This window comes from Buceros rhinoceros, unplaced genomic scaffold (assembly GCF_000710305.1).
Source record: "Buceros rhinoceros silvestris isolate BGI_N320 unplaced genomic scaffold, ASM71030v1 scaffold11233, whole genome shotgun sequence".
Lineage (NCBI taxonomy): Eukaryota > Metazoa > Chordata > Aves > Bucerotiformes > Bucerotidae > Buceros > Buceros rhinoceros.
The window spans coordinates 113,866-131,900 of NW_010402002.1; the positions used below are offsets into that span (position 1 = coordinate 113,866).

At 42.0% G+C, this 18,035-nt stretch overlaps 1 protein-coding gene across 1 annotated transcript in view; it reads right to left on the bottom strand.

The window, feature by feature from the left end:
• The window catches only part of CNTNAP5 (contactin associated protein-like 5), a gene marked incomplete at its 5' end in the record, with an annotated part of 87,681 nt that extends 75,555 nt beyond the window's left edge, over positions 1–12,126 (bottom strand). Inside the window, one exon of the mRNA XM_010132500.1 lies at positions 11,882–12,126. Within this exon, the coding sequence (XP_010130802.1) occupies positions 11,882–12,126 (245 nt within the window). The remainder of the gene's footprint in view (positions 1–11,881) is intronic.
• Between the last annotated feature and the right edge of the window lie 5,909 nt (positions 12,127–18,035).

The window sequence follows — 18,035 nt, forward strand, 5'->3', positions numbered from 1 at the left end:
CCTGGGAGATGAAGAGGAAGAAATTTTGATGCTTGATTGATGCTTGAGACTGCTGATACTACTCCCAGGCTACAGCACAGAATCATAGCTTTCTCTTCTTCCTTGGCTAAATATACCACACATTTCATTATATCCCATCTAAATATAGCGTTACCTCCCTTGTAATTTAGTAGGTCCATAAAAATTCTCAGACTCATGCCTTCACCACAACTGTGTTAATTAGTTCACTAGAAAACACAAATGTAGCTCTAAGGGCTGATAAGGCAATCTTCCACTAGCAGCGCAAGGGCAAGGCAAGAGGTATCTATATAAATCTCACACTTTTGAGTGTAAGACCTCATCTGTGAGGAAATATTCTTCTTATGGTTCTTTTTCATAGCTGTACGGACTTGCTTATCGGTTTCAGAGTGGTACTTGCAAATAGTTTCAAGCAAAATTATCATCTGTAGCAGCCTGTTGCCTCAATTTTCTTCTCTGCTAAACAAGGTAAGAAAACTATCTTTGGTGGAAGACTGCATAGATTAATTGGTTAAACTTTCTAAAAGTTAATATTATTATTAAAAAAAAATAAAAGGTTTCTCAGGGACTTCTGAATTCTGCTCTTGAGACCAAAGGAAGAAGGCTCTTGCTGTTGCTTTGAGACCTGGACAGCTCAGGCAGGAACACACCCCTTGGCTAAACCAGTCCCCATTAAAGTCTGAGCCTTCCTCCTATCAAAGGGGCTTGGAACAAATTCAGGCTCAAAAGCTTTTTCATTTTTGTTCTCAATCTTTCTGGCCCAGCAGATATGAAAAAAGCCTCTCTAAAGAAAGTTTTAAAAGGGTTGTTTTCTTTCAGGTCACCACATCTTTCTAGCTACTTGAGACTTGTCTCAGTCAGCTGTGATCCTCCACAATTCAATCTGGGTTGAGGCAAGGTAAATAATTTGCAATTGCTTTTAGATGCTTCCTAGGAGGGGGATGAAGTACACAGCTTTTTTTCCCCAAAGATCTAGAGCTGTTTTGTCCAAGCATGCTTGCTTACCCTCAGTATTTTATTTTTTGGGGGGTGGGGTGGGGAGGGTGGTGCTGGGGGGTTTTTGTTGTTGTTGGTGGGTTTTTTTATCTTTTATGGTTTTTTTTTTTTAAAGAGTAACAGGCACTTAGAAGAGCCACTTTTATGCTCTCCTTAATACCAGATGGTTCACATAAGCAAAACATTGAACTAAATACTCTTAGGGAAGACTTGTTTTGTTGCTGTTTGAACACCAAACACAAAGTAATCTGAAAATACAGCCTTCAGCTGATCTTCATTGTTTATTTTCCCCTATCTCTGTATTCACGCTTTCAAAAATAGGAAAAACATTTCCCATAGGCCATCTTCACACTATAATGGGGGTAAAAAATTCCTGGACTTAAGGTTTAAAAGCAATGAAACTGAGTTTAACTCAATCTATACAGAGTAAAAACTTGACTCCTTTTTCCATAGGCTTAAATTTTCTTTTCTCCTAATTACAGTATATAATTAAATTATGCCATTGTTAATTTTGTGTACAGCCTCTTAACACCTCTGTCTTCCTGGATAGGTCAGACTAATTAAAGCAAAATAAAAACATATGAGCTTTGTCCCATTCACTTGCTCCATCCCATCTGATTTTCCACAAGTGCCTTGCTTTGCATGTACTTTTCCCCCTAGATCTAAAATGAGAGTCAAATGAACCCAAAACACACATAAAACTGAGCGATTACAGCCACAAATGCTTTGCCATCCTCTAAGATAACATGAATAGAAATGCAAATTACCATGTCTTCACTCCTGGCATCTTAGTAGAAGATGTCAGCTGAGAACTCTTCCACCACTACGATTTACATCTTGTATTCTCCAGAATCAGAAAACATCACTCTCTGCAGTGGTCCAAATTTGACAGAGAAATTAGTTTAATGTCAGTAAGACAGTTTAAGTCTAATGGAGCCCAAGACACTCAAAGTAGGACAGCTGAATGAACCAGCCAAGTGGAAGTATGATGAGAACACACTCCCCCACCCCCCTCACCCCCCACTGCGGCTCTAATGAGGGGGAAGGCACACTTTTCTGCTCAGGCAGCAGTACTGCTTGCTTGCTTCAATGGTGGACAGGTTGCTGTCATAGCTAATGACCCATTAATATAACAAGCTATGGATTAGCTGTTTGTTTCTAATTGCCATTGCTTATTTATTCTTAACAATATGCTGAGTCCTGAAAATTAAAAAAAGACTATCACTGCTTGTGATTAAGGGAATGCTGGCTGGGATAGCCTGAAGAATTTGTGCAATTCTTTCCTTCTTTGAACTGTGTGTATGAATAGCTTATAGAACTGAGTCTCTTCAAGTCAGAGGTACCATTAGGACATGTTTTGTTCTGGTGCATGTGTGTGTCTCATAAAATGATCCATTTTAAAACTCTTATTTGGACTGCAGATTTCCCTGAACTCAAGATTTCTTCAGTACTGAGCTATAAGCCCTTATATCATCCCATAGGTTTCATAGGTTGAGCAAAAGATATCAACTTTTCTCCAAACCAGAGGTTCTTTGGGAACAAAAGTCCCAGCCTAATGGGTTTACAGAGGTTAAACAAACATCTTCAAGAATTAGTTCACAGCTTTGACTTCCTTACAGCAGCACCAATAGCAGTTCACACAATGACTTCGAGATTCCAGGCTCAAAATCTGTTTCCTAGGTTTACATTTCATTTACCTGTCCTATGTATCTTCATTAATACCCCTGGTAGTACAAGCTTCCTGTATACTGGAATATTGGAAGATTTACTTTCCATGACAGTAAAACACAGTAGATCTATTCAGTTTGGACTGACAAATTTTCTTTCTAGGTAAACTCTAAAAGGTCTTTTAAAACAAAACAAACCCAAAACACAACAAAACAAAACATTAAAAAGTGTAATTACAGAATGGCTCCTTAGATTTAAAAAAAAAAAAAAATCATCTGAGGGAGTCAAAAATCCCACAACAAAAAACCAACAGAAATATCAGCAGAAGTATGAACAACATATTCCATGGAAGCAAAAGGGAGTGACCGATAAAAGCTCCTTCCTCACTACTCGGTCAGTCCCACATTTCAAGAAGCGTTTTAAAATTTACTTGGCATATTATGACTAATGGCGCTCGAGTCCCAGAAGACTCCAGAATTGTGCCAGATAGCATTAAACCTGGCCTGGCCTGCAGTGAGGTTCAAGGAGGGAGCACGCCTTTCCTGAGCAAGGATTTCTCCCCGTGTCTTTCCCAGTGCTTGGCCTCTTGGCTTCACGGAAGTCTCAGAGAAGTGTAACAGAACTAGAAGTAATGCAACCAGCCACCATTCCTTCCTTGGCAGTTACAGCACACTTCACCTCACCGACAGTCGAGGGAAGTAAAGGGTCAAAAAACATTTCCACTACTCACAGGTGCATGCATGCTAGCTGCTAAGTTACAACCCCCCATGTAGCAGATTTTTTCAGTTCTGCTTAAACCATCTGCATTTTAATCAGCTGCACACTACTAATAATACAGCATCTGTAAAAACGGCCTTTAAAGCTCTCCCTACAAATAAGGCTGCATGATGCATTACAATGGCAAACTCCCTTCAAAAGTTCACTATTACCACAATAATCCAGGCTATATTTAGAGAGTTTTCTAAAATTGTGCTTGAGAAACTGTCAGCCTGTCACTTTGGAAGGGAAAGACGAGGTATGGTGGTGGAAACACATATGGCAAGTCAATAATTCTCAAGAAAGGGATCCTAATTATCCAAGAATAATTACAACAAACAATCTATACCTGCCACTTATCCACCACTCTCTTCAATATGAACCATTTTTTGAGGGCAGACTGCCCTGTTCTATGTTATTTTGTGCAATGACAAATAGTCTCCTGGTAATGCAATAACAATTTCAAGTTATTTTGTGCAATGACAGAGTCTCCTGGTAATGCAATAACAATTTAAAGTACCTGGAATGATAAAAAGGAAATTATATTTGAAAGGAATAAAATAATAGTGAGCAAACCCCAAATGGTAAATGACTGCTTGTTATGGATCATTATATGTCACCTCATGGTACATCTATGTAAAAAAAACTTTATCAGAACTCAGGTTTCACACTCCTTTCTCCACAAAGATTTATACTGCTCTAAAAAGTGGAGTCCCCATTATATGAAGCCTTAATGCAAACCATGCCTCAAACACCGAGGGTCAATTCTGGTTAAAAAAACAGTAGAGCTAGTGAAGGTTCAAGATGGGCAACTAAAAGGAATAAAGGACTATAAAAGCTCTAGATGAGTGCAGAACTGTGACCCACTGCATCCTGCAATATCAGAACTCAGTGCGCTGAGCAAAATATTAGTTTAAAACGCATTTTAAAATGTAGTTCTAGACACAGCAAGTAGGGAACTCCTAGAACTTGCTTTCTTAGGAGGCTTCAGAGTCAGAAAATAATAAAAAAAAGGTTTTAAAAGTTACTAGATGAATTTATGAACGCCATATCCATAGTGGATACTGGAAGGGACTAGCAATGGTATAAACGCTAATGCCCTTAATACAGCATCTGTAGGAGATGGGAACATGTTGAGGGACATGCTGAAGACAGCCAGACTTGTGTAGTCATCCCAAGCTGCCACTGTTGGAGGCAGGACCCTGCAGGTCATTCCTCGGTATCTTATGCTCTGACATCACTGGAGGGCTCATTTTGAACTCAGGAGGAAGCCTACACAGATGACAAGCTCTAGCAACATACAGGACATAGCTAAACCACCAATGAACTGCCTGAGCAGCAGAATTAAGTCTAAAGTCTAAACTCAGAAACTAGGACGTGCTCCCTGCAGTGAGGCAGCACTACATCCTTCCCCCCAGTAACAGGCATACAAAATGCAAATGTAGTTGTTGACAGGTGAGGGCGAACAGCTGAGTACAAGTCATATAATAATGGAACTTGACAAATCATAAGAGGGATGGGCAGAAAGTCCAGAGAAGAGATGCATAGTTTAGAGTGGATGTTTGAAAGTAATGCTTGAGGTGATGTGGTGTGGGAATTCTACTGGAAAGAGAAAAATAAGGAAGAAGGCAGGAAAAAACCCACCCCTAAAGACATTCCTTTTTCTCTGATTTTGCTCTAGGACTGATCGTTTCTCAGTCCCTGCCCACACAAATGTGCTATGAACTTGACAGACTGTCAGCCAAGTATTGTAAAGCAAGCTATCCTGCCACTGATACAACCATCACTGTGTTAAATCCTTGATACGGTGGATGTGAGGCAGCTTCCCAAATGTTACACCTTTGAGTACTCCCACTGCTTCTAGAAAACTGAGCAAATTCAGTTAGAGCTGAGAGTTCAGTTAAAAAAGTGATTTCACACCTTCAAATGTCTTGTATGATAACTGTTTAGTTAAACATGCACATGCACCTCCTGTCCTGCTAGTTTGTCTTGGTCTATGTTTCTAAGGACGAAGCAGTGCTAACGTCTGCAATCTTTTGCTAAGAGAGTGGATGATTTTCCTAATTAATGCCAACTGTCAGATTTGCTCTGGTTATGTGAGTATCTCTCCAACAAGCATGGAGAATTCACGAGAGATTTGCTCTTACTGGTTTTAAATTATAAGTTCAATTTGCCAGCATCTTGAGAAAGTCTGCTATTCCTTTGACGAACAAACACCTATTCTGATGTTCCAAGCCTCCTGAAAATCTGATGGCAGAGATGTACAAAAATGCAGTTCAGGGCAATTTAATTTTAGTTTTCAATGCATGCTTGCAGCTAAGCCATAGTATGACAGTGAGAACTGATAAGGCTGTTCCAGACAGCAGGAGGTAGAGATGAGTAAACTCCTTTGCCAACTGCCAGATTGCATGTCTCACACATTGTAGATGCAAATCCAAGTAATTCAATGGGGAGACTATGTGGATTCACACCCGCTGGGGATGTGCCTATGTCTTCCAGGCAAGAGGTAGTAGGAAAAGAGGACAGACAAATTCCTTGATATAAACTGGAACAATTTTGTGCAGGCCAGGAGCCTCCCTTGGTTTCTCTCTGAGGTAGCCCAGAGTGCCATGCTTCTCCCTTTGCCTGGGCACATGATTTTATTTTCCTCTTTTTTTCCCCATGTCAAAGCTGTGAAAGCCAAAATTGCTATGTAACAATATGCATCTTTGCTGGAGAGTAACATTATGAACGCAAAAGGAAAAAGTAATCTTTTTATTGCTTCTCTGTGAAACATGTTAGTGCTTAGATTCTGAAGACAAGGATCTGGGGGTTTGGTGCTACCAGCTGAGATGTTCTAATCATGCATTCCATCTCCTCAGGAAAAAAAAAGAAAAAAAGCCAAAAACAAAGCTCAGGAATGGATTATATTCCTTGCACGAAGGAGAACTTTTATAGCTCTGTCAAGATCAGATAAACCTCTGGGAGATGCCCTTCCATCAAGCATTCACTGCTGGGCTCAGTCCAAAGGTATTAACGAGTGGTGATGTTTGGCAGGCTGGATTAGGTCACATAATCTATCCTGCTGGCCTGCGAATGCAGCTTTGTCATGAATACATGTGCGTTGTATACCGACTTCTGAAGGAAGATTTGAAGAGTGGTTCATCAACTGTAATTACACATTATGATACTCTGGCAACAGAGAGAACATAGTGCTCCAGGCATCCAAAAGCCTAGGCCAAAACAAGAAACAAAACCCAAGAGTTTTGATCTTTGTTCTGTTGCTCTGCCCCCAAATCAAACTCCCTTTGGTAACTTCCAGGCATAACCACACAAGTGAGACCCTTCTGCAGCAAGGCCAGCAAAATTATTCACAGTTATTCATACTTATAAGACATCTGCAAGTTTAGGAACGGAAATTCTTTAAATCTTAGTACTCTTCAAGACGTCTATAGTGCCCAGCACCACTGGGTCTCTAAGCACTTATATAATATAGCAGCAATTCACCTCAAAATTGCAATATCAATTAATAGAGAGCTATTTAAGGCTTTGTGAAAAAAAAAAGCTCTTCATTTAAAAGCACTTAATAGTCAGCTAAGAACAAATTGGTACCCATATCTTGTAATTTAAAGAACTAAAATGATTTATTTTTGAGCATATTCCACATCTTGCCAAACTTAAAGCCTTAGGCTATTGAGAAAATTCAGGATGAAAAATTGAAAGTGCAATTAAGCAGTATACAAAAGGAAGAAAAAGAGGAAAAATTACGGTGTCTGCCACATGCAAAGCACTGCATTGTAATTTTTTTCCTGATTTATCAGCTGGAACTGTGCTAAAGAGTTATGAGTCGTGCAATTCTTGTGTGGACAACTGTCAGGACCACAGTGACACTGCAGCAGCTTCAAGAGCACAAGCCAGTCTACTGAATACCATCCCTGCTCCTCTCCCTTGAGGAGTCAGAGTCACAACTTTGGTCCAGGACAAGTCAAAAAGGAGCTGCCTGTCCAGAATCACCTTGGCCAGTCTGCCAGTTGGTAGATAGCTTTAGCCCTGAAACAGGATAATTTATATACCATGAATTTACACAAGATTGTCACTAGCTTTCTTTTTTATTTTTTAAAGGAGAAATACATTTGAATCCTTAAGAAGTGTCCCGAGCTTTACAGAATCACCTCATACAAGAGGTTTCTCAAACTGCACTGACAGTGTATCTTTCTGTGTATACCTGACCAAGTCATAGAAATGTGTAAAAGTAAACAGACCTGCTCTAATATTACAGAAACACAGAATGTTTTGGTTGGAAAAGACCTTTAGGATCACTGAGTCCAACTGTTTACCCTGCACTGTCAGGGCACCACTAAAGCACCACTCAGCATCACATCTACATGTCTATTGAATACCTTGAGGGATGGGGACTCCACCACCTCCCTGGGCAGCCTGTTCCAATGCTTCACAACCCTCTCTGTAAGGAAATTTCTCCTAATACCCAACCTAAATCTTGCCTAGCACAACTTGAGGCCATTTCTTCTCATCCTATCACTTGTTACTTGGGAGAATAGACCAACCCCCACCTTGCTACAACCTCCTTTCAGGTAGTTGTAGAGAGTGATAAGGTCTCTCCTCAGCCTCCTTTTCTCCAGGCTAAACAACCCCAGTTCCCTCAGCCACTCCTCATAACACTTGCTCTCCAGACCCTTCACCAGCTTTGTTGCCCTTCTTCAGACATGCTCCAGCACCTCAAATGTCCTTCTTGCGGAAAGGGGTCCAAAACCGGACACAGTATTCAAGGTACCAGTGCCAAGTACAGGGGGACAATCACTTCCCTGCTCCTGCTGGCCACGATATTGCTGATACAAGCCAGGATGCCGTTGGCCTTCTTGGCCACCTGGGCACACTGCTAGCTCATATTCAGCTGCTGTCAACCAACATCCCATAGGCTTTCTTTTTCTTTGTGAGTTCCAGCCAAAGCTCTCTGTTTAGCCAGGACAGTCTTCTACCCACTGGCTCACCTTATGGCACACCAGTACAGCTTGTTCTTGCACCTTAAAGATTTCTCTCTTAAGAAATTTCCAGGCTTCCTGGACTCTTTTGTCCTTCAGGACCGCCTCCCAAGAGATTCTGCCAACCAGTCTCCTATATAGACCAAAGTCTGCCCTCCAGAAGTCCAAGGTGGCAGTTCTACTGATCCCTCTCTCCCTAATTCCTCAAGAATTTAAAACTCCACCATCTCATCATCACTATGTCCAAGACAGTCTGCAACCTTCACATCACCCAGAAGTCCTTCTCTGACTGGCTCACCTTATGGCACACCAGTACAGCTTGTTCTTGCACCTTAAAGATTTCTCTCTTAAGAAATTTCCAGGCTTCCTGGACTCTTTTGTCCTTCAGGACCGCCTCCCAAGAGATTCTGCCAACCAGTCTCCTATATAGACCAAAGTCTGCCCTCCAGAAGTCCAAGGTGGCAGTTCTACTGATCCCTCTCTCCCTAATTCCTCAAGAATTTAAAACTCCACCATCTCATCATCACTATGTCCAAGACAGTCTGCAACCTTCACATCACCCAGAAGTCCTTCTCTGTTTGCGAACAACAGATCCAGCTGGGAGCCTTCCCTAGCTGGGTCATTCACCAGTCATGTCAGGAAGCTATCTTCCACACAATCCAGGAACAGCCTAGGCTGTTTCCTCTCTGCTGTGTTGCATTTCCGGCAGATGTCTGGTAAGTTGAAGCCCCCCACAAGAATGCACAGTAATGATTGTGAGACTTCTCCCAGCTGCTTGTAGGATATTTCATCTGCAGTTTCATCCTGGTTGAATGGTCTAGAACACACTCCCACCACGGTATCTGCCTTGTTGATTCTTACCCGTAGACACTCAACCTTGTCATCACCACTGTCAAGCTCTAGACAATCAAAACACTCCCTAACATAGAGGCCCAATCCTCCTCCTCTCCTTCCAGGCCTGTCCCTTCTGAAGAGTTTGTAGCTGCCCGATGCAGCACTCCAGTGGTGGGAATCACCCCACCGTGTTTGCATCATGGAAATTACATCGTAGTTTTCCTGCCGCACAATGGCTTCAAGCTGCCTGTCCCTTCGTAAGAGTGTGTAGCTGCCCGATGCAGCACTCCAGTGGTGGGAATCACCCCACCGTGTTTGCATCATGGAAATTACATCGTAGTTTTCCTGCCGCACAATGGCTTCAAGCTGCTGCTGTTTGTTTCCCATGCTGCGGGCTCTGGTGTAGATGCACTTTAGCTGGGCTACTGATCCTGTCACCTTTTTGAGGGCAGAAGGCCTAATTCCCCTCTGACCTTTCCCAGGCACTGCTGTGGTTCTTAGCTCATCAGTGTCCCTTGCATCCTTGCTGTCACTTGGCACTCTGTCCCCTACCTCCACTGGTATGGCAGATCCAAGGAGCTTGCTAGCATGCTGTCCCAGGTTTATCTCCAGCGAGCCTGGTTTTATTGCTTTCTCCCTTCAATCAAATATTGTGGCCTTCATCCTTAAAAAAAATATTTTGGAAATAACTATCTTTTAACATGTCAAGAGTGGTGTGGGTTACAGGGGCCAGCAGCACTGAAAGCATTTGCAAGACATTATTTCCCAACCCCCACCCCTTTTCTTTTTTTTCCCTTTGTGTTCTACCCTGGATGCTGATATTAACATTTCATTCTTTAAAAAATTATTAGCAATACAAGCAGTTCTTGGCTAGTAAATCCTGAAGATAACAAAAGACATAACTCCCAGATCAAAAAAAAAAAACCTGACTATAAAGTATCTGATTACTGGATCCATAAAACACTCAGTGTTACAGTAACTTTGTTGGAACCAGGCGGGTTTTTGATATATCTCATTAGGCAATGTATTTTTAAGATAATAGGAACTCTAGTTGCAAGCTCCTTCTATCACATGGGAAAAATTAGCTTTGCCCTAAAAACTGTCTGCCAAGCACCTTACGCATATTCAGGACTGTGGGATTTGAGAGGATACGTCCCTCCTCTCTAGAAACATTGTAAGACTCTGGAGCAATTTGGATAATTTCTATCTTTAATATAGAGTTAAAAACTGTAAATCAATAAACACATCCCTTTACCATCAGCTAAACACAGCTTTTGTGGTTTCTAAGTAATACTTTCCAATTGTAGAAGCTTTCAGAGCCTTTGTATACATGAACTTAGAGAGGAAACTCCTTTGCAGAGCTCTGACCCTCTTGCATCAGAGGACAGGCACTGCACAGTGGTACCCAGGAAGGCTGTGGTAGGTGGTGGAATTCCACACCCAGGTAGGTGTGGAATCCCTTCCTGGATTCCAGGTGTCCACCAACGCTGCTCCATTGCTCCCCCTCTCCAACTGGACAGGGGAGAGAAAATGTAACAAAAGGCTTGTGGGTTGAGGTAAAGACAGAAGGAGATCACTCAGCATTTACCGTCATGGGCAAAACAGACTTAAACTTGGGGAAAATTAATTTAATTTATTACCAATCGAATCAATGTAGGATAATGAGAAAATAAAAACTAAATCTTAAAACACTTGTAACCACACCCTTCCCTTCTTCCTGGGCTCAATTTTACTCTCAGTTTTCCCTACCTCCTCCCCTCCAGTGGTGCAGGGTGACAGGGAACGGGGGATGCTGTCAGTTCATCACATGTTTCTGCTGCTTCTTCTTCCTTAGGAGGAGGACTCCTCACACTCTTCCGCTGTTCCAGCATGGGGTTCCTCCCATCAGAGACAGTGCTCCACAAACTTCTCCAACATGTCTCCTTCCACAGGTTACAGTTCTTAATGAACTGCTCCAGCATGAGTCTCCCATGAGGTCACAAGTCCTGCCAGCAAACCTGCTCCAGTGTAGGGTTCTCACAGGGTCACAGCCTCCTTTGGGCTTCCACTTGCTTCAGTGTGGAGTTCTCCACAGGCTGCAGGTGGATATCTGCTCCACCATTAACCTCCATGGGCTGCAGGGGACAACCTGTCTCATCATGGTCTTCACCATGGGCTGCAGGGGAATCTCTGCTCTGGCACCTCAAGCACCTCCTCCCCCTCCTTCACTGATCTTGGTGTCTGCAGAGCTGTTTCTCTCACATACTCTCAATCTTCTCTCTGGCTGCAGCTGCTGTTTCCTCATCCCCTTTCTGTCTGCCTGCCCTGCCCTGCCACCTCACCTGCCTTTTGCTGAAGTACTTGGCCTTGGCCAGCACAGGGTCCATCTTGGAGCTAGCTGACATTGGCTCTATCAGACGTAGAAGAAGCTTCTAGAAGCTTCTCACAGAAGCCACCCCTGTAGCCTCCCCACTACCAACACCTTGCTGTGCAAACACAATACAAAGGTAAAGGGCTTGTCACTTGATTCTGTGTTGCTACTATTAATTTCAGTTTGGTTTTTTTTCTCTCTCCTCAGTCTCAGCGTGGCCTGTATGTGCTACGTAATCAGTAAAAGATAACAAGGAAATATTTGGGATCATGGCACTTACTTGGGGTATTCAGGAGGCGTGACTTTTTGCAGTGATAGGCTGCCTCCTGTTCGCAGTACTCTGCACTGTTTATCACGGCTTCAAGCTGCTCTGCACTGCCGTTGTAGTTAAAGGACATGGTGTACGGCTTCTCCGGCTCAGCTCCTTGGACTCTGGTTAGCCCAGTGTTGTTGTGCTGCACTGCAGTCCAGATCTTATCTTCTGTTAAATGAAAAAGGATTGAATGGGAAGTTAACAGCAAAACACTTGCAAAAAGCAGCGAACAACTGAAATCTAACACTTGACTGCATTGGAGAGAGCATCAGCAGGACCCTGGGCTCTGTAACAGCTGTTCTGCAAAGAAGATGTGCTACTGGTCCATGTAGTCCACAGAGATGTTTCTCCCTAAAGCAGCTCAAACAAACACTACAGAGTCTGCTGAGCAGGAGAGAACCCAGGCTTCCTGGGAACCACAAGAGATACTCAGCATCTTCTGTTGCCAGGTATCTGAAGAAAATCAAATACCTGTTAGCTGGCTTTGGCCCTGAGAGGAAAGACAGTAATACGGGCTCATGGGGGTAACACTCATCTTTTGGAGATGCTAACTATACCTGAGAGCACAGCCCACGCCGTGACAACAACAAATGGTAGGGGAGAACTGTGGCTGATGAGCTTACACAAACTCAAACAGAAAGGACAAACTCTTGCCAGAAAGCTAAAACTGAAAGTATGGTCTTACCACCCACCTGGAAGTTGATTCACTCATTTTACTCAGTTCTCAGATTTTTCTACATATAAGTTGAATGATGCCCTGCTCGGATGATGGTACGTAACAACATATGACTCGGCATCTGTAGTTAACTTGAACGTTGATGCTTTTCCATGCTAGTGAGCTCATTCTCATCTCTTTCATTTACTGGCAGAGCAAGGCATGTCATAGGTGACAGAAAGCAGAATGTAGGCTTAGGCACAACCTGCACCAGAACAACTCAGCTCATGATGAGCATTGAGGTTGTCATGATAAGGAGAACATCAAATTTACAAGTAATTAGCTTATCAGGGAGGCTGTTTCCTAGCTGGTTCTGGGAGATAGCAACAGGCAAGATAACAAGGACAGCCTGAATGGCCCAGCTGCCAAGCTGACCCAGAGTAAAAGGCAAACCTCTTAATGTGTATTCACAGGAGTCCTGCACATGCTGCAGGATTAAGAGACACATCCAGTAAATTCCCTCTTTATCAAAGACCTTGCTTGCCTAGGAGGATATAAGATGCTGACAAGGCAATAATTTAAGGAAGTAAATTTTAATGATTTGATGAGAAGAAGGTTTCTATCCCCCTTACAGAAAGCTACGGACAGTTACAGAGGAAGAGGCATGGTCTAGACAAGAGATTTCCATTTTGTTATTCATGCTTCAACAGCGACCCTCTGGTTAAGGCTGAACCAGATCTTTACTAAACCAATCTTAAAAAATGTGTACTCACTCTGATTTCTTGCAGAGTATAAGCTTTCCAGTTACTGTCCAACACACTGGCATGATGAGCCCAGTAGCTTTGTGGCCACTGCAAGGTATTGCAGTTGATGTAGTTTTTGTTGAGTACAAATATCCCACAGATTACTTCAACGGAGCTCTAATAGGTGTTTAAAAATCCTAAATGGGCTATCTGCACAAAGACACTCAGATGGTTTAATGGATTGTCATTATGGAGATATTCAGATGACAGGGCAAATAACAACAGCCATCTGGAGACCATTCAAAGAGGTCTGTTTTAAGACCTCGCTGCAAGTGACAGAGAAATTACTCTCCCAGTAATGTATGGTACCAACCGTAAAGACAGTTTACTCTGAGCAAACCATTCATTTACTAACAACACCCACACTACTTCTGTGATGGTAGACAGAAGGATTTTGCTCACAGATCTGTAAATCTGTGGTTCTTATTGAGTTCAGGATGCTGCTTGTTGATCCTTTGAGTCGGAACTCAATGCTGCAATGTGGGATACCCAAAAGCTAGATTAAAATCACAAGAAATATTACAAATGTATTGCTGGCAAAACTTCCCCCAGTGATTTTAATCACAGTCAACGCTGTAGTACAATACCCCGCACAGTCCTGCACATATACCGCTTCCAACACGATATAATTCAATGACTTCATAACAGACATCTTGTATATCTGAAAGTAAATTATTCTTATCAGCTGGAACCTCTCTTTTTTCTTTTGTACCCTCAAGGATTGACATGAACAAAGTGGATTTTTTCAGAAGTTGAGGATAAGTTAACAAAGTCGGTAGAAGTTTAACTCCTGCCTTCACTGAAAAATCTACTAAAAAGACAAAGATCAAGTTGTGGTACTGTAAACAAGATGTAAAATCAAGAGATGACATAGCAAACTGACTGCTGAAATTCCAGATAGGCATTCATAAACTTCTCCCCACAAAGAATTATTAACATGATTTTGAGAAATTTCAACAAAATAGAATAGCAGCTACAGTGCTGTTCAGCAACTACAACAGCCTAACACTAGTGTTTCAGAGCAGTTAGCTCTACTGTGCTTTCCAGGCTGTGTACCTGTACACCAGGAAAAGTGATGTGAGGGTACCTGAAAAGCCAAAAGAATCTAGATCTAGTAATATGGAAAGAATTAAGAATGACTAGGAAAAACTTATTTAACGTAGCATAGCATAAAACAGTCTTCCCAAGAAGTCTTGGAAATGTAATTAATTGACTTGTTTGAAACAAGGTTGGACAAGATATCAGCAAACATACCATTAACGACAAGCACTCATTAACAAGCATGTTGGACAATGTGACACATCTTTCTCTTATTTTCCTCTGTGATCGTTCATTAATTTTCAATGATCTTGTTATCACTACAGCTGCACTCAGCTGTCCCTCTGAGATCTAAACTTTGACATTCGAGATCTGCTTTTCTTCACAGGATCTTTTAGAAATGAGGAGCTAACTGCAGATTTTCTATCCTCTAATATGCAAAGGGAAAGGAAAAACAAATCAAGTTTCTTTCTGTACTCAAAGTAATTATGATTTAGCAAGTACATCAGAACAGAGGGTTTAAAAAACAATAGCAGAAGGAAAGAAATCCAGAGCTACATTTCAGACATTTTCTATTTTACACATGCCTGATCTGTTATGCTTATTGTTATACGTTATTCTGTACATGTTTGAAATAAAGGCAACCATCAGTACAGCTTCTCAAAAACTATATGCATTTGGCTCACTGATCTAGTGAGAGGAAAGTCACAGCCACCAGAAAACACGCTTCCGGGGCCGAAAAAACTACTGCCATTCAAAAGTTTGTTTAGAAACTCATTCTCTGCTACCTTTTTTATTGTTAACAAAAACAAACCCCCCAAAAGCAATGAAAGGTCTTTTAAAAACTTGGAGTCGGAAAGGAAGCCTTTGGATTAGAAGGAAGACACAAGACAAAAGAGCTGGTGACAACAATGTTAGAAAGAGAAGGTATTTGACCATCTCAGCCACTCTTCATCCCGATTCCCAAGGAAAGAAGTACTTCCATTTTAGAAAGTGGGGACATAGAGGGGCCAGGTACCACGCACAAAGTCACTTGCACGCTGCTAGAAGGGATTACATTCACATCACAGTAAAACAAACAAACAAACCAACAGAGAAAGTTCCTTCTTTCAAAAAGAACACCCTTTTGTTTAGATGCAGGAAATTAGCCTAAAAATGATTTGAACTTTATTTTCCTTTGGACAGAGCGCGAGACATGACACTGCTCCTTTCTGCATCTCAGCTGATCGAGGGAGAAGTAACTAAGAGCTGGAGGGCAGTAAATTCTTGAACCATTCCAAGACCATGTACACCTCAAACCTGGCAGCATTTAGAAAAAGATCATACTGCTTTCTAAAATTCACACGCACAAGTTTAGCTAGGGCTGCTCCCAGAGTACAGCTGCCTGTCTCTGAATGAGGTCAAGGAATTATACCCGTACAGCTCAGTCAGAGCATACTCTGAAGCCTACTGACAACAACCTGGGAGCTTGTATCTCAGTTGTGCTTCAGACCCTATGTATCAGACGCAGCTGCATGTGGACATGCAGATAGACCACTACAGCTAGAAAGCAGTGCAACAGCTGTCTACAGCTCAGGGCTTGCATGTGCCTTTGCAGCAGCAGAGCTCTGCACAGACTATGCCTATCGCTTTTGAAAATGGGGCTTCAAATATTGTGCTCATTTCAGAATAAGAGGGTTTGGGCTCTTTTCAAAAAAATATTGATTTTTGTTTGTTTTCATTATATTTTCAGGCAATGACACTATAATCATAGATGCAAACCAAGTTGAGTGCACTAGCCCCTTCTATCCATTTGCATATCTGGAAACTGTTACACTAGGCACATAAGGCTCTCTTTTCTTTATTTTAACAAAAAAAAATTATCCTTATCTCTTTTCATCTGTCCAGATCATATGCTTTCCCCCCACCTCTGTTTATTCAATTTAATGAGCTCTCCTTGCACTTGTGAATTTGAAGTGAGAACGAAAATGTTGTTCCCCAGTCAAAGGTCACTGTTTGTTTTTACCTTCTATTATTCCACTTTATTATTTTATTACTTTCTCAGCTTGGTAAAATTTCAAACCACACACAAGCTGAAAGTCATTCAAAATCCAGCAGAAGAGTGCAGCCACATTTTCAACTGTATAACCTGGAATAGTTAAATGCAGTCTCAAAAAGCACATTTCCTGAATGCAGGTTAAATTGTTCCATAATTCAAAGGTGACAATGCTTTAATTTCGGGGTAATGCTACAGCTTTATGACTTCACAGTTTTATTTAATGGTCCAATTTACTACGATATTATGCTGCCTGTATTTGGTCCTAGGAGATGTTTTTACAGCATGGGACTGCAATGTATTCAGCACATTTTAGACCCTCTGTTTAGCCCCACCCATAGTTCTATCATCTTGCTGGAAGCCTCCAAGTTGCTTTTGATGGCATACAAATTAAATTGTGGGAAATTAGAGCAGTTGGAAAACTGGCTTTCAATGAGTTCTGTATTGTCTAATTCTAATTTTTATTCTTCAACTTAAACTATCTCTATGGAGCATATTTCACCCATAGAAACTGCATCACTCCTTTGTGATTTAGGAGGTTTGTTGCAAAACAAGATTATTCAGACTGATTAAATTGCCAACAAGCCAAACATATGGTAAATGCTACATGAGAGAGAGAAAAATTGCTCTGAAAGCTCATATGATGCATTTGTTTCATGGTGCTCTATATTGAATGCCAAATATTGTCCTGAAAGCTGTACCTATACCTACTGGAGTGACCACACAAAAGACAGACTCTCCTCCTTGAGCACTGTACTGTTTTAAACTGCAGTGGCAGTTTAACCCACTCTAACACAGACCACTCAAAGAATATGAAAAGGCAATTTCTTATTGCAAACACCTTTAATTCACTGACTCCAAGCATGTGTTTCCTCAGCCTACTACGAAACCCGCCCACTATTATTTGTTTTTACTACCTACTGTTCTTTGGTTTTTTTTTTCCCCCCCCTGTGGGCTGAACCAGCAATATGTAGTTTTGCAGCTTGTTTTGTGTTCATCAACCTCCTCCTAGTCCCTGATTCAGCCACTTCCAGCCAGTGCAAAAGCACCACAATGTATTTCCATGGAAACAATTTGGGAGGTGGGGGGGTGTCCCCTCCCCCCAGTCCTGCATGCAGCCCACGCTCTGATGGTACTGGCAGACTGCACCTGCCAGTATGCATTCCTCAGGGATGCTCATGCCTGGAATTGTTCCCCATCTGCAAACCCTTCCTGGCAGTCAGCGGCCAGTGCCAGTAAGGCACCACACCCCCAGCTCCACAGACATGCTGCACCAGCCCTGGCAGAGAAGGAGGAGCTGGATTTCCAACTCTGTTGTACTCCAGGCATGAAGTTTGCTCACCCTGAGTCCACAGTTTGAGGCATCTCTGCCAGGAGAATGACCATGCCTGGCAGCTCTGATAGATGAGAACAAGACACCTCTTCTGTAAGCCCTTGCACCCTCATCCCCTGTGTAGTGCTGAGGCCCAGAGATGGTTAACTGTTCTCCTGCCAGCCTACTTCTTGATGATCCTTCATTTCCATATTTCCTCTAATACAGGATATCTACAACAAGCAGTGAGAAATATTCTTCTCCAAAAAAAAAAAAAA